The following is a 22,879-nucleotide window of genomic DNA, read 5'->3' on the forward strand; positions in this document are numbered from 1 at the left end:
AGCCAATGGAGTGTAACCATAAACTCATCCAATAGAGATCAACCACAAGAATAATGTCAAGCTGTATCATCCAGCAATAAGTTTTTCTTTTCAATTAACAAGCTACCAGTTCTTTCGCTGTCGCATAAAATATAAATTGAGGAGTTAAAAGACACTAGGGCCATTATAGCTAAATATGCATCAAGCTTTAGTGCTTCACCTGACCAGAATGCAAAAAGAAATGCTACAACGTAGTAGCAATGGATTCATCAGTGAAAATTGGCTAGACTTTAATTAATTCACAAAAACGTTGAATGATATCAATTGTTCAAAATTTTTAAACAAGTAAAGAAACACAAGAGAAAAGACAAGAAATGCTCACCAAAAGACAAGAGATGTGCAAATGATTAAATTAGTTACTGAGGTGTGTTGAAATGCCTTAAAAAGTGCTTATAGACTTTAACTATATTTATTAAAGTCCCCAACTGGAATTTGCAGCACAGAAGGTTTTGCCCCTAGGTTTGTTATTATCATGTTCTTGTTCTCTAAAAGTTTGCTCCAAGTAGATCAAGTGGGCAAGGGACTTTACATGGACTCCACTCAACTTCAGACACAGCTTCAGCCATTATGTAGAGTGATTGAAATTGAACACAACTAAGTAGTGACATTGGCTCACAGTAATACACCAAATATAAAATATTGAAGCTTTTACAGAAGCAAGCAGTAAGAAAAATTATGAAGCTCAGAGAAGTAGATTTAAAATCTGGACTGCTATTTGATACCAAATCATCATCAACTCCAAGCATTGCAAGTGATAGATGAGTTTGGATGTCACAACTCCCAGAGTTTGCTCCAGATACATCCTCAATCAATTCATCTAATTCCATGGACATTGTCAATTACCTCTTGGTCCAATAAGGTAGATCATCTCCTTCTCCTCGTAGTAATTTCAACAATTTTCCTTCAACCGATCATTTTGGGTGCCTGTTTGAGGGACTGGAGAATAACGAAGATGAGCCTAAGAAGGACAATGACGATCAAGAAAGGTAGAGACCATCATCCATTGTCTGCAGTTCTATAAAATAAAGAACATGACAAATATTTTAAGTGATAAGATAATGTCTGCTACTCAGGCACTGCATCAATGTATACTATATTGTTCTCATCAATCTCCCCACTGATGAGCATCCAAGATAGCAGAGTGAGAACTTTACTTTTCAACCATCGTCACAAGGGGCGAGCACCATAAACCTGCAAGTACCACGTTACCACGTTATCCATTTAGAGGTTTTAAATGAGAATCCCCAACTAGTCTTGCATTTTACTCACAAATTTTGACCTAAATTACCCGTAAACCACAAAGGTTAATAATGATCCTGCCTGCTTCACTAGTATTAACAAGTAAACAATGCATTAATTTATATTAATCAGAAAACACACCAAAAACATCCCTTTACTATATACTTTGAACTAAGTTCGCCGAGTACGCAGAGACAGGCAGCACCCCATTTTTAAAGTTCAAGTGCCAGAGGAAAATGTTAAAATTTAAAGAACAGAACTGAAATTTATATCGATGGGATCCATACAGAAGGAAGAAGATCATGTGAAAATTAGAAAATCCGAAACTGAATGTGAAAATTGAGAAAATTGAAAATCTCAGAAAGCAACTCTGTAAACTGAAGAGTTCACAGCTCTTAAAGATCAACTGTTGGCCACCACAACCAACTGCCAGCAAAAATATCAGACTAAAATTACTCCCTAGACAGGTTCATGCAAAATATATGATAGACCATTGAAAATCTGAGAAAATGAAATTGTAAACTGAAAAGTCCTGCGCTTTTAATATTCACTGTTGGCCACCACAACCAAAACTCTGCAAAACATCAAACTCCTAGAATAACTTTCCACACAGGTTTATATGACAGGGAATGGAAAATAGAAATAAGACCTTGAATAAAATCACTGTACATGAAGAACACCGAGCAAACATTATGAATGAAAAATACCAGGCATCAGAATAGAACATATAAATCGCAATTCTAGATTGTTTCAAAGGGAGGTAAGTCCAATTTAGTGAGGGAACCGTAAGTCAACATCTCTTACGATGTGGAGACATGTGTCGAAGGAGTGGGTCATGTCCCCTGCAATAGGGAAAGGGAGGACTGGTGAAGGAGATGCAGTGTCAAGTTTATTAGGGTAGGGGGCACATCCCCTGGCAAGTTAGACTGAATAAAACAAGAAACAAAGTGATTACTTACAGGATCATAGGCTTCGTGAACAACAAGATCCAGAGCGGCATCTATAAACCCTAAAGCAACACCTCTCTCTGCAAGACGAATTGCTACATCTTTCATCTGTAGTCTAGCAACTTTCTTGAGCTCATCATGAGAAAGAGGATCAAATACAACTATCTCATCAAGTCTATTCAATAACTCTGGCCTGAAATGTCTTCTAACCTGCAACAATATTCAAAGGCATGTCAAAGCACCGCAGCCAACTTCGTGATAAAATTACATGAAAAAGATGCATACACAGAGTCCAGGAATGCGTGTGCATGCTTCTTGCATGACATTCTCTCTTGCGGTTTTTACTATTGTGTGGCCAGACAATGCAGCAAGCAATGATAATGACTCTGTTTGAGAAACTAACAATGCGACCTTGGCAGAAAATATGTAAGGAAACAAAACAACGGAAGCAAGGAACACAACTGACTGGCAGTACTTACAGAATAGACTGTTTACATGACTAAAACTTGGAGGACTATAACACAAGGCAGAGTCTCCCTTGCTCTTTTCAACATTCCTATAGTCTTCTCACAACACTAAATTTTTAGAAACAGTGCAGTGCTTTCTTTCCCTTGCCACAATTCAATTTTGATGAAAAAAAAAACCATCTGCATGAAAAAACTGCCTATTAAACAGTTACCCCTCCTTCCTTTTAGCTGGAATATGGGCAGATTCTCTCATGATTTTTTCGGTTACATGCTCAATAGAAATTTGGAAGCAAGTCATATGTTTCTTTTAACCATGTGGGTCGGCCACGTCCACTACAAGCCTCGATTTGCAATAATGACAACTTAAATATTTAACATAAGGATATCCTGATAATAATTTCCAACCACATGGCAAAGTGACAAAACATGTGTTTAACACAAGGCAATCCTTAGTCTCATGGAAAAGCATTGGAGAGGTTACCTCACTTTCTATCAAAAATAGATATAAATGACAGTACCAATCCACAGAAGTGATGTTTGAAAGCATTTCTTCAACGAGTACAGCTGCAGAGTCTGAAAGACTGGCCTGCGTAGTTTAGCACTCCCACACATATTCCATGTTCCCACCAGCTTTCATAGTGCATGTGTTTACAAGGCGCTTGCAATTCTTGCGTGGATCATTGACAGATCTATGTTACTTTTGACACTGAGCCCAAGTAAAAAATTTAAAACGAGTTATACATAACACAAGAATAATACCTTTCACATTTTAGTTGATTCCATTTATCTCAATCAACTCATGCATAGCCTACCTGTATAGAAAGTCACCAGTGGAAGCTATCCTTCCAGAAATCCATTCAGGAGCTATTTGTCCAAGGAGGTGCAACTGCTCCTCAACTTCACCTGCGAGTACAAAATATTAAGCATGAGATCAGATCACATAGCATGGCATTGAAATTGTTTCTTGCAAGACAATAGAAGAGAGATGTTCAAAGAGATTTATTTACTTCTATCAGTAACATCCGTGTGATTTGATATTATTTTGTGAACAAGCTCTTGTCTTGTAAGAACTGAGCGTTTGCTTAAGCGAAATATATCACGTATCATATTGAAGAGTCTAGGCAAGCATCCAATCATCTGCTGACGCATATTAGCAGCAGATACACCCGACTTGCACTCCTCTATCGTCTTCAACTCTTTTTCATAGACCTACAAAGTTACAAGCAGTCTTTAGTACTCAAAGGGGAAAATTTTACTCAGAAGCTCAAAAAACTTTACAATTTCAAAGTGACCTGCAATATGATCTCTGCTACAATATATTTTGACGTATAACATGCATTCAGTTTACAACAGAGCATGCAACCAACCCAGAATCAGCCAGAGCAGATAAAGTATTAGCAACTACAAAGAACATCACAAAGAAAAGTCATTGCAATTTGACATGATATGCCAATGCAATTTCCAAGGCACTAACGAACATGGGGTAAAGCTTGGTCTGAAAAGCAATTTAATGTCATTGACTTGAATCAACTAATTATGAACAAAGTAAAACCACGAAAGATAATGACAAGAACTTACCTCTTGCAACACTGGCATTGGAATGGAGTCAATGATTTCCTGATCTGATTGAGACATTCCATCGATATGTATCTTGCAAGCCTCTTGAATATTGTTACTTGTCTTTTCAGCTGGCTCTGAAACATTCGATTCTCTACCAATGTCCAGCTTGCAAGGTTCAGCGTTGCTTTTCTTAGGAGATCGTAAGCACAGTAGGCTTGTTTCAGAGCAATTCTTAGTTGTGTCAACTTGCAGTGTCCGGGATTCATCTACACCGAATCTGAATCGCTTTGAAGCATGCAAGGGTGGAGTATTAGGGAACCCTTTCGCTGGAGTGTTCTCCAAGCTGAATGTTTTTCTATCATGCTGAGGATATGTAGAGTTTTGCATCACCTTCTCATTCTTCTTCGATATGGCAAATGGATTTGCAGCCCTCCTCAAAGGTGATGACTTAAATGAATCCACAGAGTTACCCCATTCACCAGATTTGGCAGGTGTAGAGAGTACAAGGGACTGTGGAGATTGAAAACCTTGAGTGAGGTCATCATCCAAATTGGCTTCCTCTGCCTTCCTTTTCAGAGGTGTTGAACGGGTTCCAGGCTGCTCACAAGCAAGAGGAGCGGAGGAATCTTTTTCTGATCTGTTAAAAGCTATTGCTCTTTTGACATTGGTATTGTTAGATCTCTTCACAGTGGGCTGAGAAAGACGAGAGGCCTCTGGAGAAGCAAAGCCTGGCGTTCCGGGAGACAAAACAGGAGGGGATGTAATGGGTGCAGTAGAAACTCCCGCAAATCGCAGAGATTTCTCACTGATAGGGCTCTTTATATTAGTTTTCAGTATGGATTTAACAATTGGTGTTTTGACAGCAGAGGACACATCAGAAACTGTTTTCAAAGCAACATAACATAATTTATTTAATTTGTAATATTATTATTAAATTAATATAAAATATTGTCTCTAGGGTTTTGGATAGATGGTGAGTGGACATTCTCTTAAAGTACTTCTTGACGTGAAGTGATCAATTCAATTCCCCATTGGTTGATATATTGGACATGATGAAAATATAGTCCGAACAAACTCACTCACACACACACACTATATATATATATATATTTCAGATTTGTTTGGATTATATCATGATTAATATCAAAATTAGCATTTAATTTATAAATAATTTTCCAAAAATAATATAAAATAAAAATGTAAATACTATATTATTTAATTATTTAAATGATTATTATTTATTATATAATTTTTATTCCATGGTATTTTTTAATTATTGAAATTGTATTTTTAAATATATTAAAAGATATATTAAAATTATGTTTTTAAATAAATAAATAAATTTAATATTTTTCACTATTAAGTATAAGAGTGAAATTGAGTAAAAATATTAATAAAATATATAATTAAATATGAAGGTGGAGGGAAAGAAAGATATTGAGCAAAAAAAAATTATAATATATGTTTTTGACCAATATTTCCATCCACCCTTACTCTTATCCTTACCAATATATAGAATGTTTTGCTCAATATTGCCCCTAACCTTAACTCTGGCTCCTAGAATGTTTTGCCCATATCTTTCCCAATGTCAACTCCCACCTCAATATATTTTAGAGTGGGGTTGGGAGAAATATTGGAAAAAATGTACTTGTGGGTAGGGATTGAGGGAAATATTGGGCAAAAACTATGTTTGGGGGTGATGATGGGGAAATAAAATGTCAAATATTTTCCCTAAACCACACTATAACTTTCAAATATATTTTGAAAATAAAATGCCAAATATTCCCCACCCACATATTTTAGCCAATATTTCCACTAGCATTCTCATTTATATTTTGCCCAATATTTTCCTCCACCCAAATCTTTTAATATATGATATTGAAAACAGTGGTAAAAAAAAATATTGAGCAAAACATATCATACTAATATGTCACTCTTATATATTCTATAATTCTTTAAACTTTACACTATAAGACTCGGAGTAGGGATGAAGTGAATATTCAAAAAAAAATCATTATTATAATATTTTTTTCAATATTTTTCTCAACCCTATTTATATCTTCATATATTTTATAAATTTTTTTTAAATTTAGAAAAAATTAAAACAAATAACTTTTATATCATAATTAGTGAAATTAAGATAGAAAAAAATTAAGCCTAATATAATAAATTATATCATAATTAGTGAATATAATAAATCATATCATAATTAGTGAAAGTAAGATGGAAAAAAAAATTGAGCCCAATATATTATAGTAAGGATGAAAGTAAATATTGGAAAAACCATATTATTATAATATCAAAAAATTGAACCTAGTATATTATAGTAAGGGTAAAAATAAATATTAAAAAAACATATTATTATAATATCAAAAAATTTAACCCAATATATTGTAATAAAGATGAACGTAAATATTAAAAAAAAAACATATTATTAGAATATGTTTTACTCAATAAGTCTCTTCTCTCACTTGCATAAATTCTATAATAATAAAAAATTCTTTAATAATCAAATTTAAATTTAAAACATATATAAACAATATCAATACGCCTCTTCTCTCACTTTCATAATATGTCTCTTCTTTCACTTTCATAAATTCTATAATTTAATTTAAATTTAAAATATACATAAATAATAACAACTAGCAAATATATAAATTATAAATAATCTAACTAATTAAAGTATAAAATATAAATAACCCAACTAGACGAAATATATAGTATAAAATATAAGACAACCGCCCAAAATTTAAATTATAAATAACACAACTAACTGACATATTAAAAAAAATATAATTAAGATATTGGAATTTATATAAAAATATATAACCTAATTTACTTAAAAAGGAATAAAATGGAAGGGTATAGTTGTCGATTCTTTTCGTATTCCATGTTCTACCGAGAATATGTAGAAATGATACTATTAAAATTAGTAAAGTTAGATGCTAAGGATCATGAAAGTCGTTCATATATTTTATTTTAATGCTAAAATGGGTCATAAATGCTTTTATACTTTTGGAAATTTTTGGGCAATAAAGCTGATACATGCTTACTCTAGGTTTAAATAAGTAAAGTTAGATGCAAGGCCGGTGGATGTAGTTCATTTACTAAAAAATGATAACAAAGTCTCTATAAATGTTTTTTATAAATTTTATTTAAAAAGTTGATACTAATTTGAATAACAATTTTATCAAACAATATGTTTTTTGGGAAATCAGAAATGGGAAAATAATTTTGTTCTGGTTAGACTTATAGTATTAGAGAAAAAAAATATTTGGGAGACAAGATTTGAGTGACTTATTTTTGTACATAACTAGCAGTAACTTCTACACGGTGGATCATTATTAGAAAGATGCCATGACTAATGATCGTTGGAGGAAATGGAAGGAACGCCAGGATTGAACTCAACCCCCTGAGTCAGATCAATGGAAGCAACTGGACAGAGAGTTAGAATCCAAGAAGCTTACAGTCCAAAATGGACCAGACATTCTTCAATGGGGATATACTACAAAGGGAATATTTACCATCAAAGAGGCTTACCGTTTAAAGGCAATATGGGAGCAGGGGGGAAGAAGCTTTGAAAAGGTGGGTGGTGGTCGAAAGTTGCATACATTCTCTCGTTGGTATGTAGGGGTAGAATCCTCACTTGGGATCAACTACAAAAAAGGGGTATCTATGGACCCTTGTATTGTATCATGTGTGGTCAACATAATGAGGATCTCAAACAATTGTTAAATCCATGTCCTTTTGCAGTTCAAAAGTGGAACCAAGTGGAAGATCTCTTTGGAAGGATGGATAGAGACCATCAGAGCATTAGAGAAACCATCCTTCTATGGTGGACATGCCTCTTCTCGAGCCTGGTCTTAATCGCGCTTGGGGACTATCTCTAGACTCCACACTTTGGGCTATATGAAAAGAGAGGAACTGCAGGACCTTTTAAAATAGCCAACAATCTTAGGAAGCAGTATGGGAGGGAACCATCTAGAATATCCGGGAAACAATCTTGGCTAAGAAATGGCAACCAGATGACTAGCAAGTTGCTCCTTGAGAGGCTAGAATCCTACACCACCTAAACCTATCACCATCAATGATGTAGATTTTCCTGTAGATTCACAAGCTCATTTAATCTACTAAAACAAGAGACAAGAATCTACTTCTACTCTTTACAGTGGAAGCCCATAAATATTGATGAAAAAAATAATTGACAAGAGGAATAATATCAATGACACATAACACAATAAGTATACAGGAAAGCGACAGCTCAAAACCCCACTATCTGTATTGCATTAAATCAGAAATCCAAGATGATAATACAATGCTTGTTCTCACAAGAATAATCCCAGCACTTAGTAAAATCAATCTCCAACTCACAAGCAAACTCTTCGCCAACACTTAGCCAATTCTATAGCTCTCCGAGTCCCTATTTCCTTGGAAAATTCCTATGGCTGATTAGCCCATCTTAAAGGGAAATCAGTGCATCCAAAAGTCTGCAATCCCTTCAAGGTTCAGTTCCTTAGTGCATGCACCATCTGTACAACTTAGAAAATTATACAAAAAATCGTACATTGTCTCTGCACTCTAGTCTCAACTGGGTCTTTCTCAGAATCGACATGCATGACTTTTTGATGAGGGAATCTTCAGCTAACTAAAGTAGGACTAGTTAATGCATTAGTGCACCAACTGACGGTTAAGTCACTATTAGTTCCTCAAACAGTTTGGAACTAATTTAACTGGACTTAAATCAGTAAAATGAGTTAACTAATTACAACTCACAATTAACTCATCCTCGACCCCTATAATGTAGGGACAACATATACATAACTTCATAAAGACTTCCAACTCGAAATTCCTAATTTAACTAAGTCAACTCACTCTAGTTAACTATTACAAGTTGCTATGAGAATATTATTCGATACTAATTCTCTGTTTAGTTCAAGGACAAATTAAATTGGAATTTTTGGATTCTATTTTTATCATTTCTTATTGCTATTTTCAACACTCCCTGTCAACAAGAAAGGAATTCAACTTGATCCCGTTCTTGAACCTTTGGATTGTTTTGCATGCAACACATCTCTCTAGTGTTTTTGCTCCAACAACTCTAGAAACAAAACAAAAAAACATCCAACCTGAACCAAAATGATGCCTATGACATCAAAATTTCTGATTCTTATTACCTTTTTCAACTGAAAACTCTGCGCTTATGTTGACTCTACCTTTTTGCACTATTGTCAACCCGTCTCTACTCTTCTTTAGTATTTTACTGCTCTAGCCTTTGTCAATTTGATCTTTGATTTCATCAATCCCACTAATTCCTCCTGCTACAATGTAATTTGGGCTCTCGTAACAAGGTATGATCCATGAGATAAAACCGCTCAATGGACCCTACCTAATTTCAGATCTCTTGGGACTATCACTTCACATCAACCCACCTCACACCTGGAGGTATGACTGCATGTGATCCCTCTGCCCACTTGGATCGAAATTTTCCCCTACTGGAGGTCTCTGCATGACTGGATGCCTCCTCTCGGTCTCTGCTCAACTTCTCCAATTGTGGCTGCTCCACAATTGTCTGAGACTTCTTCTTCTCTTCTTAAGTGGATCTCTCCTCCTGGTCTCCTCTCAGCTCCTCCAATTTTGGTAACTCCACAATTTCCTGAAGTTGCTTTTGAGGCTTCTTCTGGGGCTACATGTTGAGAGGCAATTTACTCTCCCTCTCAACCACCAAGTCACTAACATTTTCCTTGCTCCTCAAGGCTTTGCATGCATCTTTAACCTCAAGAACATATAATTTCTTGACCCATGCACCGATTTGTTTCACCTATCCCGTGGTGATTGTTAGGTAAACTTGACTTGAGATGCATTCAAAGTTGACCAAGTTAAAGAGTGATGGTTTTGGGGCACATGGTATTGTGCACCCATGGTTTTCTGCCTGTGGTATTGCATGTAGTGGAGCCTATAGAAGGCTGGGAATACTTCATTGTAATGTAGGCGTGGAGGTGAGAAGTAAATGATCACTTTTTCGGATTGGCTAGGGTTTTGCCCAATGCTAATGAGATCTCATTGGATTGGGTTTTTCACCAGATTTAGGGTTTTCCCAGTTAAATCTTGTGTGTATTGTTTATGTGATTACTTTTTGCTCATTATTTTATTATTACTCTCTATAAATATTAGTAAATCTTGGTAATAATTTATCTTTCTCCGGTAAATCCCTAACAAGTGGTATCAATGCCAAGAATTGGCTTCAAAGAGAGAAAGGGTAGCCAAAAATTTATGGTCTAATGAATAAAGCTCTCAAGATTTGCTATATCGATGTAGATCTATGATCATTTGATCTCCATATAGAATCAAGAAGGGATTTACTAAATCATTTTAGGTGGTAAAAGGATCACAGTAACAACGTTGCGTTGGTCGAAGAGCTGGTGGATAGAGAAATATGCATGAGAAGAGAACGAATCTTCTATGTAGAGTTTCATTGTCAACATATTTGCGTATGAAAAGAAGCTAGATCTAGTCATATCTAATGTGGATATGTGGATTATATCGGCGGGGCGCCTCCTTCTATTATAGATCCCTCATCTTCTTCAGGTCCCAATCACCCTTCCACCCTACCCACACAGAGCCGAGCAAGAATGAAGAAAATAAATTGGTGGCATCGATGGCACTGCTAGAATTCTCATGATGAATGCCAGAAATGTGGTTTTCATGGTCTATGAATGTATTCTCGAAGAGCGGCAAGGTTAAGAACTGATGCTAGAAAAGGCGTTGATGACCAAGAATGAAAGACTCAGAAAACACCCAAGTAGCAGCTTTGTATGAGGAATTTGATAGATAGATATATCACAGAATTTAGATCTGGTCCTTTGCTTTAATAAGAGGAAAAGAAATCATAGTGATTCTTTAAAGGAACCGAAATAGGTTCCTATTTCCATAGGGTCTTCCGCTAATGGCGTCGAGATTTCCAGAGGTTGCAAAAGTCGAGATCGGTTGTCGTGGGAAGGAAGCATTTTCTAGGTATGGTTACCTTTGGGACAATAAATCTAGAAGCAAAAATGTTTATTTCACACCCTCTATATTAAAGGAGTAGAAATCGTTTCCAGAGGAGGAGGAAAAGTGTTTGAATAGCATGAAGGATGTTAATCTTCACGTTGACGGTCAAAACAAAGAGATGGAGACTTTCCTCATTTGGAGACTCAGCTCTATGAGTCGTTTTGGCCATGAATCTTTCCAACGAGTTGGAGCTGTTATAGTTGGGAAAAACGACAAACATTTTAGATCCTATCTTGACTTAGCACGTTGAAGACTTGATGTGGAAGCAACAGGAGGTGATAAGGGCAACCTTCGACATGGCCAAGGAGATGGGTGTGAAATGAAGGTGAGCTCGGGGCTACATCAAAGAAACAAGAGAGGAAAAATATTTCTAAATGCACACATAGTTTGAACAAAGGTCACGAGGGCCACACTTGTATTAACAAAGTAAGATCTACACAGTGGTGGTGTCAAAGAAAACTTAAAACTTAGAATCTTTGCACATTGTACTCTGGTTAGGATTCAATCGAAGGTTTGGTAGGTTTGGTTGCTATGAAAATATGCTCTGATATGAAGCTGAAGTCTCGTCTTATGGTTTTGGGCCCAGGTTATAGATGTAATGCATGTAATTGTATTGTGATCAACGTAAGAGACCATGCTCATGTGTTATATTGCAAAAGGGAGAGGATATGTGCATGTGGATTAATTAATTGATGAACCATGTACCTGAAAAGAACACCTAGATAACTGGCGGTTACAGTGGTTGGTGACCCATGTAATCTGGTAGATGGGTTCCTTTTATATGGAAATTGATGTCATATGTACAAAGACATCAACAAGGTAAAACAAAATATTATGGAGTCAATTTTTGTTACATGTAAATGGGCATACTGCTGTAAGCCCTGGTATGGCATGCATACCCCCCAATAATCACTGGTAAAGTCAGTTAGACCTAGGTGATAAGGGGGATGCCAGGTTAACTGGTATGGTATGCATACCCCTCGGTAGTCACTAGTAAATTCAATTATACCTAGTTTATAGGGGGGATTCCAGGTAACTGATACCTCGGGTATTAAACTTTGAGGGGGTAAGGGCTAGAGTGAGTAGGGTTATCTCACTTAACAAGTTTGTCTAGAGTTAGTCAAGGAATCCCAAGTCAAGTTTAAGGGGGCAATTGTTAGGTAAACATGACTCGGGGTGGAGTCAAAGTTGACCAAGTTAAAGAGTGATGGTTTTGGGGCACATGTATTGTGCATCGATGGTTTTCTTCCTGTGGTATTGCATGTAGTGGAGCCTATAAAAGTTGGGAATACTTCATTTTAATGTAAGCCTGGAGGTGAGCGGTAAAGGCTCACTTGGTTGGATTGGCTACGGTTTTGGCCAATGCTAATGAGATCTCATTGGGTTGGGTTTTTCCTCAGATTTAGGGTTTTCCTAGTTAAATCTTGTGTGTATTGTTTATGTGAATACTTGTTGCTCATTATTTTATTATTCCTCTCTGTAAATCTCAGTAAATCTTGGTAATAATTTATCTTTCTCTGGTAAATTCCTAACAGTGATGCATATAAGGAAAACCTTCCCATTACCAAAAACCACTTTATAGCCACGATCTTCCAATATTGTAATTGAAACAAGATTCTTCTTTAGTCATGGAATATATATCACATCTATGATCCTTAGAGGGGATCCAGACTCCCTCTGAAAGGTAACCGTACCGATCCTGGTAGCTCTATACCTCTCGTCATTTCCAAACTCTATGCTCTGCTTGAGATTTTTCTCCTCAAAATCACTAAAGAGATCTCTATTCCCCATCATATGGAATGATGCACCGTTGTCAAGATACCACATGCCTCCCATGGCAATGTCGGCCATGCATGAAATGAGAGTAAAATCAAGTTCGAATTGTGAAGCTAGATCTTCACCTGTTGTCGCTACTGTCAGCTCCTTCTTGCTTTCTTTCTTCTGTGGGCAGTTCTTAGCATAGTTCCTGTGTTTGTGATAGTGAAAACACTTGACTTTCGTTAAGTCCATCTTCTTTCCACCCTCCTCACCTTGGGACATCTTTCCCTTGGCCTTCTTTGCCTTACTCGCTAAGGAAAAATCCTCTACCACTTCCATGGAAGAGGTCCCATCTCTGGTGTTCCTCTTGATCTCCTCCTACATCAAATCTGACCACAGTCGTTCCCAATTTGATAACTTCTCCTTACCATTGACAGAGTCCTAATAACTATGCCAACTCTTTGGGAGTCCAAGAAGAGAAAGACTCACCATATCATCTTCGAAAACAGTGATTCCAACATTTCCAATTTCTTCATGACATTGAGTGAACTTGGTCAAGCAATTTGGAATTGAGTCGCCCGCCTCCATCTTGATTTTTTGAAGTTTATCTTTCAGTGCCAACTTCCTTTGGTCACTGTTGTTCTAGAAAATCTCCTTCGATGCTTTCCACATATCATGCGGATTTTCCTTCCCATGGAGACTCGAGACAATGTGGTTTCGAACTCCGTCAAGGATTATGCACCTCATGCTTGCCACACACTACTTCCATTCGGCCAGATTATGAGCATCTGATGCTGGTGGCTTAGGAATGTCCTCATCAATGAATTCCTTCAAGCCATTGTCTTCCAACATGACCTCAAGCCTGTCCTTCCAGGCTATATAATTCAAGTTTCCATCCAAGGCATACTCGAGCCGCAAACCATAGAACACCATCTTTCGATCCTGAAGTATATATTGAAAATTCAAACTTCACATGTAACCCAAAACTCAAAACTTCGAAATCTCCTCTAGTATATTGTTCTCAGCTTTGATACCATGTAGATTTTTCTATAGATTCACAAGCTCGTGTAATTTACTAAAACAAGTGACCTAATTTAGAATATTAGATTGTTGTGCTAAGATCCTCCTCAGACTAGAAACAAAATGCTTTCATTTCTCTTAAGAATTCATGAATTTTTGCAAGTGAAATGATGAGTTTCTATGTTAATTTTATGAGAAATTTAACATAATTAAGAGACTGAACAACAACATAAACATGTATAGAACATCATAAAAAGAACATTACAACAGGAGCATGATAAAGGAGTTCATCCCTCCTGGGCTACATCTCCTTGGTCTAGCTTCCAATGGCTTGGGCCTCTCTATTATGCTCAAAAGTGTAAAAAGATGTGTTTAGAATGCTCAAATGCCTCTGAAACCTCCTCCTATGAGTCCAGAATATCCAAAAATGGCGATCTATCCTATATTTTTTTTCTAATTTGGTCAAGAACTGAAGAAGTTATGACCTCTCCTAGTTTTCTCAATATTCGCTCCACAAATTGCACAATTTCCAGCATGATCCCACAATTTCGCTCCAAAAAGAGCTAATTGGGTAAAAATTTCGCCATGCGGCAGCCATAAACTATTGGCACTGACAACTCCACCACAAATCGCAATCGATGGGAACCGGCGAGTCTTATGGTTTGTGAACGTGGCATGGGTGATATGCGATTGCGATAAGCGGTGGACCTAATGAAACTATCAATTGTAGTATAACTGTATCGCATTCAGAATATATTGCAATCGACAGAGCTAGGGTAATACATAAAAGAGAGCGACGAGAGGACATTTAGAGCATCAAAGAGCAAATGATTGAAATCTTTGGCGGACTTCATGAATCATTTCGTTAAACTAGTAAGAGGCCTCTTTCATTCTATTTGCTTTCAGTCGATCAAAACCTAGAGAAAAGTAGCAGTTATTGTTTGTTTGTTACTAGGATTCTTTGAAGTCTAGGGAGATCATTCTTGCTTGCAAGAGGGATTTGTCCACATCACAAATTGGTGAGTATGTTGGGAATCATTTCAATCTTTGTCTTTTTCCTTGTTTGATATTTTCAACCCACCACACAAGCCTTACTCGAGTGTCTGAGAATTTTAGAAATTTGGATTTTGAGTTGGATTTGATTTATTTTTTATTTTTCTTAATGTTTCCATTGTGCACACTTATACTTTTGGCACAATGAAAACTTCTGCACATTTACCCTTTAGCAACAAAGCACATTCACACTTGTTTACTCTAGAGCCTGGGCACATACATGGAACTTTCGAAAAAATCACTTATTTCCTCTTCAAATCCAAAGTTTTTGTTCTTTCCTGTTGTTTCACACGTATTTGAATCTCTTGTGAGTGTTTGTTAGTCTGATTGAATGATATTTTGGTTTTTTCTTGCAATTAGTCTTTCTTTTATAAATTAGGGTTGAGTCTTGTCTCATGAATGGTTGAACTATCAAGAGAGAGATTTGTTGGTCCTGTTGAGTTGGCCGTCTATTTTTCTTTTCTCAATTAAATCAGGTTTTTAGTCCAGATTGCTCTTTTGAAAAAAATCATTTTGCATATAAAAGTGAATAATTTACAATATAACTTAGGTTTGGTTTATAAAAATGCTTCTTATGCCTGTTCTGAAATGAAAGATCAATTTTCTATCTATTTTCTAAAGTGTTTATGAACTGAATTAGTTGCTACAAGCAGAGTTATGGCATTCAATTAGGGAAAATTCATTTCTAGTAATTATTGGTTTCTTGTTACATTGTTCGAATTTCTGAGTGATTATATGAAAATACAGATTTATTGTTTGCTTGTGTTATAGGACAAAGTGAAAATTTAAAATTGTTTTCAATATTCGGACGATTTCCAATTGGTTATTTGCATTTTAGGAAAAGGGTTATGGTGGGGTTTTGAGTTTTTGTTTATATTTCAGTTGAAAAAGTGAAAGACTCTTTCCCTACCTTAGATATATTTTCATTGAAACAAAAAGCTCATATCATCATTTTCGATTGCATTAGGATTGCGTCAAGTCCATATACAAAAATTTCACATATACGAAAATTGTGCATATAAGGAAGATATGCGCATATACGAAATATATGCGCATATATTCCATATATCCCTAACTTTCCTATATGTGCATATCTTCCGTATATGCACGTCATCTATGTATCTGCATCGTATATGCACAAATTCCATATACAAAAATTGGGCATATACGGAAAATGCGCGTATACGGAAGATATGCGCATATCTTTCGTATATGTGCAATTTCCATATATACACAATTTCTGTATATGGAATTTTCACATATACAATGTAGATACATAGATGACATCCATATATGGAAGATAAGCACATATAGGAAGGTTAGGGCTATACGGAAGATATGTGCATATCTTCCATATATGCACAATTTCCGTATATGCGCAATTTCTGTATATGGAATTTGCGCATATACGATGCAGATACATAAATGGCGTGCATATACGGGAGATATGCACATATAGGAAAGTTAGGGATGTATGGAAGATATGCGCATATCTTCCGTATATGCGCAATTTCCGTATATGCGCATATCTTCTGTATATGCACAATTTCCATATATGGGCAATTTCCGTATATGAAATTTGCGCATATACGATGCAAATACATAAACCACGTGCATATATGGAAGATGTGCACATATAGGAAAGTTAGGGATATACGGAAGATATGCGCATATCTTCCGTATATGCAGAATTTACGTATATGCACATATCTTCCGTATATGCACAATTTCTATATATGCGAAATTTCTGTATATGGAATTTGCGCATATATGATGCAGATACATAAACGACATACATATACGGAAGATATGCACATATAGGAAAGGTAGGGATATAAGGAAGATATGCGCATATCTTCCGTATATGCGCAATTTCCATATATGCGCATATCTTGCGTATATGCACAATTTCTGTATATGCGCAATTTCTGTATATGGAATTTGCGCATATCTTCGTTCATGTATCTACATCGTATATGTGCAAATTCTATATACAGAAATTGCGCATATACGGAAGATATGTCCATATCTTCCATATATCCCTAACTTTCCTATATGTGCATATCCTCCATATATGCACATCGTTTATGTATCCGCTTCGTATATGCGCAAATTCCATATACAGAAATTTCGCATATATGGAAGATAAGAGCATATATTCTGTATATGCGCAAATTTTTGTATATGGAATTTGTACATATACGATGCAGATACATAAACGACATGTATATACGGAGGATATGCACATATAGGAAAGTTAGGGATATAAGGAAGATATACGCAGTTAGGAATATACGAAAGATATGCGCATATCTTTCGTATATCCCTAATTTTCCTATATGTGCATATCTTCCATATATGTGAAATTTCTGTATATGAAATTTGCGCATATACTATGTAGATACACGAATGAAGATATGCGCAAATTCCATATACAGAAATTGCACATATATGGAAATTGTGCATATACGGAAGAAATGCGCATATACAGAAGATATGCCCATATCTTGCGTATATCCCTAACTTTCTTATATGTGCATATCTTCCCTATATGCATGTTGTTTATGTATCTGCATCGTATATGCACAAATTCCATATACAGAAATTGTACATATATGGAAATTGTGCATATACGAAAAGTATGAAATTGTACATATACGGAAGATATGCGCATATCTTCCGTATATGCACAATTTCCGTATATGCGCAATTTCTGTATATGGTATTTGCGCATATACGATGCAGATACATAAACAACGTATATATACGGAAGATATGCACATATAGGAAAGTTAGGGATACACGGAAGGTATGCGCATATCTTCCATATATGCGCAATTTCCGTATATGCGCATATCTTCCGCATATGCACAATTTCCGTATATGCAAAATTTCTGTATATAGACTTTGCGCATATCTTCGTTCACGTATCTACATCGTATATGTGCAAATTCCATATATAGAAATTTTGCATATACATAAATTGTGCATATACAGAAAATATGCGCATATACAGAAAGTGCGCATATACAGAAGATATGCGCATACCTTCTGTATATCCCTAACTTTCCTATATGTGCATATCCTCTGTATATGTACGTCTTTTATGTATATGTATCGTATATCTGCAAATTCGATATACAGAAATCGCGCATATATGATGCAGATACATAAACGACGTGCATATAAAGAGGATATGCACATATAGGAAAGTTAGGCATATACGGAAGATATGCGCATACCTTCCATATATCCCTAACTTTCCTATATGTACATATCCTCTGTATATGCACGTCGTTTATGTATCTGCATCGTATATGCGCAAATTCTATATACAGAAATTGCGCAAATTCCATATACAGAAATTGTGCATATACAGAAGATATGCGCATATCTTTTGTATATGCACAATTTCCATATATGCGCAATTTCTGTATAAGGAATTTGCGCATATACAATGCAGATACATAAATGATGTGCATATATGGAAGATATGCACATATAGGAAAGTTAGGGATATACAGAAGATATGTGCATATCTTCCGTATATGCACAATTTCCGTATATGCGCAATTTCTGTATATGGAATTTGCGCATATACAATGCAGATACATAAATGATGTGCATATACTGAGGATATGCACATATAGGAAAGTTAAAGATATACGGAAAGTATGCGGATATCTTGCGTATATGCGCATATCTTCTGTATATGCACAATATCAGTATATGCGCAATTTATGTATAACGAATTTGTACATATCCTCATTCATGTATCTACATCGTATATGCGCAAATTCCATATACAGAAATTTCACATATACGGAATATATGCGCATATACGGAAGATATCCGCATATACGGAAATTGCGCATATACGGAAGATATGCGCATATCTTCCGTATATCCCTAACTTTCCTATATGTGCATATATTACGTATATATATGTCGCTTATGTATCTGCATCATATATGCACAAATTCCATATTCACAATTTGCGCATATACGAAAATTGTGCATATACGGAAGAATATCTATATGCAAAATTTGCGTGTAGTACAATTTCCGTTTATGCACAATTTTTGTATATGGAATTTTTGCATATATGATGCAGATACATAAGCGATGTGCATATACATAATATATGCACATATAGGAAAGTTAGGGATATACGGAAGATATGCGCATATCTTCAGTATATGCGCAATTTCCGTATATGCGCATATCTTCGGTATATGCACAATTTCCATATATGTGAAATTTCTGTATATGGAATTTACACATATACGATGTAGATACATAAACGACGTGTATATACAAAGGATATGCACATATAGGAAAGTTAGGAATATATGGAAGATATGCGCATATCTTCCGTATATGTGCAATTTCCACATATGCACAATTTCCGTATATGCGAATGAAAGGTTAATCAAATAAGGACATTGGTTGAGCACGTGGAACCAACTCTTTTCTCAACCTCTTGATCTCCTCTTCTTCGGCTAAGTATTGAATTCAGTTTTCAAGTGCATGCCTCACTATGCTAATTTATAGGTTTCAAAAAAACAAGATAACAAAACGACCCAAGAATACATACCTTCTGCAATCTCTCTTGTTCTAGCCTTTCTTGCTCTATGGCTTTGAGTCTTTCTGAAATCTACTTGATTCACCACAGAAGAAGATGATTAAAGGCTGTGTACATTTAAACGGCATTAAAAATCATAGAGAGAAAAAAATTATGCCTTACAATGTGGTTAAATTCAACATGGTCAACTGCCTTTATTTCAGTGTGAAGCTTCACATCCAATGGTTTAGTTCTTTCTTTCACATGGGGCTTTATCAAACACTGTCATTCCACACAGATGCAAAAGATTTAGATGATGCCCAGAGATCTTTTATTGATACAAATATACAAAATTTGGACTCTAGTAAACATATAACTTTAATTCAACAGTAGCCTCTCGCTCATCTGTTGTCCATGGCAACCCTTGTGCAACTAGAATTCAAAGTTTTTCCTCCTCATCGAGCATCTCTCGGAGCTTCTTCATGAACTCTCTCTCTTTCATGAGGCCTCTTTGCAGATGCGCAAATTCCATATACAAAAATTGCGCATATACAAAATTGGGCATATACGGAAGATGTGCGCATATACGGAATATATGCGCACATCTTCCGTATATCCCTAAATTTCTTGTATGTGCATATCTTCTGTATATGCACGTCGTTCATGTATCTGCATCGTAGATGCGCAAATTCCATATACAGAAATTGCGCATATACAGAAACTGTGCATATACGAAAGAGATGCACGCATATCTTCTGTATATGCACATTTTCCGTATATGCGCAATTTATGTATATTGAATTTGCACGTATATGATGCAGATACATGAGCGACGTGCATATACGAAAGATATGCACATACAGGAAAGTTAGGGATATACGGAAGACATGCGCATATATTTCGTATATGCACAATTTCCGTATATGCGCACATCTTCCGTATATGCCCAATTTCCGTATATGCGCAATTTCTGTATATGGAATTTGTACATATCTTCGTTTATGCTTCTGCATCATATATGCGCAAATTCAATATACAGAAAATGCCCATATACGGAAACTGTGTATATACGCAAGATGTGCACATATCTTCCGTATATCCCTAACTTTCCTGTATGTGCATATCTTTTGTATATGCACGTCGTTCATGTATCTGCATCGCAGATGCGCAAATTCCATATACAGAAATTGCGCATATACGGAAACTGAACATATACGAAAGATGTGCGCATATACGGAAATTGGGAATATCTTCCATATATACACGTCGTTTATGCTTCTGCATCGTATATGCGCAAATTTAATATACAAAAAATGCGCATATACGGAAATTGTGCATATACGGAAGATGTGCGCATATACGGAAACTGGGCATATACGGAAGATATGCGCATGTCTTCTGTATATTCCTAACTTTCCTGTATGTGCATATCTTTTGTATATGCACGTCGTTCATGTATCTGCATCGCAGATGCGCAAATTCGATATACATAAATTGCGCATATATGGAAACTGTGCATATACGGAAGATATGCGCATATAGGGAAATTGGGCATATACGGAAGATATGCGTATATCTTCCGTATATCCCTAACTTTCCTCTATGCGCATATCTTCCGTATATGCACGTCGTTTATGCTTCTGCATCGTATGTGCAAATTCCACATACATAAATTGCACATATACGGAAACTGTGCATATACGGAAGATGTGCGCATATACGGAAACTAGGCATATACGGAAGATATGTGCATGTCTTCCATATATTCCTAACTTTCCTGTATGTGCATATCTTCCGTATTTGCACGTCGTTCGTGTATCTGCATCGTATACGTGCAAACTCAATATAGAGAAATTGCGCATATACGGAAACTGTGCATATACAGAAGATATGCGCATATCTTCCGTATATGCACAGTTTCCGTATATGCGCAATTTCTGTGTATTGAATTCATGCGTATACGATGCAGATACACGAATGACGTGCATATACGGAAGATATGAACATACAAGAAAGTTAGGGATATACGGAAGACATGCGCATATCTTCCGTATATGCCCAGTTTCTGTATATGCGCACATCTTCCGTATATGCACAGTTTCCGTATATGCACAATTTATGTATATGGAATTTGCACATATACGATGCAGAAACATAAACGAAGATATGTACATATGGGAAAGTTAGGGATATACAGAAGACATGCGCATATCTTCCGTATATGCCCAGTTTCCGTATATGCGCACATCTTCCGTATATGCCCAATTTCCGTATATGCATAATTTCTGTATATGGAATTTGCACATTTGCGATACAGATACATGAATGACGTGCATATACAGAAGATATGCACATAAAGGATAGTTAGGGATATACAAAAGACATGTGCATATCTTCTGTATATGCCCAGTTTCCCTATATGCGCACATCTTCCGTATATGCACAATTTCTGTATATGGAATTTGCGCATCTGCGATGTAGATACATGAAAGACGTGCATATACGAAAGATATGCACATATAGGATAGTTAGGGATATATGGAAGACATGTGCATCTCTTCCGTATATGCCCAGTTTCCGTATATGCGCATATCTTCCGTATATTCCCAGTTTCCGTATATGCGCAATTTCTGTATATGGAATTTGCGTATCTACGACGCAGATACATGAACGACGTGCATATACGGAAGATATGCACATACAAGAAAGTTAGGGATATACGGAAGATATGCGCACATCTTCTGTATATGCACAGTTTCTGTATATGTGCAATTTCTGTATATTGAATTTGCGCATATACGATGCAGAAGCACAAACGAAGATATGTACAAATTCCATATACAGAAATTGCGCATATAAAAAAACTGGGCATATATGGAAGATGTGCGCATATACGGAAACTGGGCATGTACAGAAAATATGCGCATGTCTTCCGTATATCCCTAACTTTCCTGTATGTGCATATCTTCCGTATATGTACGTCGTTCGTGTATCTGCATCGTATACGCGCAAATTCAATATGCAGAAATTGCGCATATATGGAAACTGTGCATATACGGAAGATATGCGTAATTTCCGTATATGCCCAATTTCTGTATATGGAATTTGTGCATCTGGGATGCAGATACACGAACGACGTGCATATACGGAAGATATGCACATACAGGAAAATTAGGGATATACGG

The 22,879-nt window shown here is 36.1% G+C and overlaps 1 protein-coding gene across 4 annotated transcripts; it reads right to left on the reverse strand.

The window, feature by feature from the left end:
* Positions 1 to 620: 620 nt before the first annotated feature.
* Positions 621 to 3,874, reverse strand: LOC149248028 (chaperone protein ClpB1-like). 4 transcript variants are annotated; one of them, XR_016265704.1, is made up of 5 exons: positions 3,700 to 3,874; positions 3,505 to 3,595; positions 3,174 to 3,398; positions 2,238 to 2,435; positions 631 to 1,230 (listed from the first exon to the last, which is right to left on the reverse strand). XR_016265704.1 is itself a non-coding variant. In XM_089455985.1 (5 exons), exons 3-5 carry the CDS (start codon positions 3,237 to 3,239, stop codon positions 1,207 to 1,209), a joined length of 288 nt encoding a protein of 95 aa, XP_089312111.1. In that variant the 5' UTR covers positions 3,240 to 3,398; positions 3,505 to 3,595; positions 3,700 to 3,758; the 3' UTR covers positions 631 to 1,206. The 4 variants fall into 4 exon arrangements, 2 of the variants coding, with proteins under 2 accessions (XP_089312111.1, XP_089312110.1); XM_089455985.1 differs by having other exon boundaries at positions 3,700 to 3,758; XM_089455984.1 differs by having other exon boundaries at positions 3,174 to 3,359; positions 3,700 to 3,740.
* Between the last annotated feature and the right edge of the window lie 19,005 nt (positions 3,875 to 22,879).

This window comes from Pinus tabuliformis, chromosome 7 (assembly GCF_031772625.1).
Source record: "Pinus tabuliformis cultivar Carrire ecotype Pingquan chromosome 7, CPIR1, whole genome shotgun sequence".
Taxonomy (NCBI): domain Eukaryota; kingdom Viridiplantae; phylum Streptophyta; class Pinopsida; order Pinales; family Pinaceae; genus Pinus; species Pinus tabuliformis.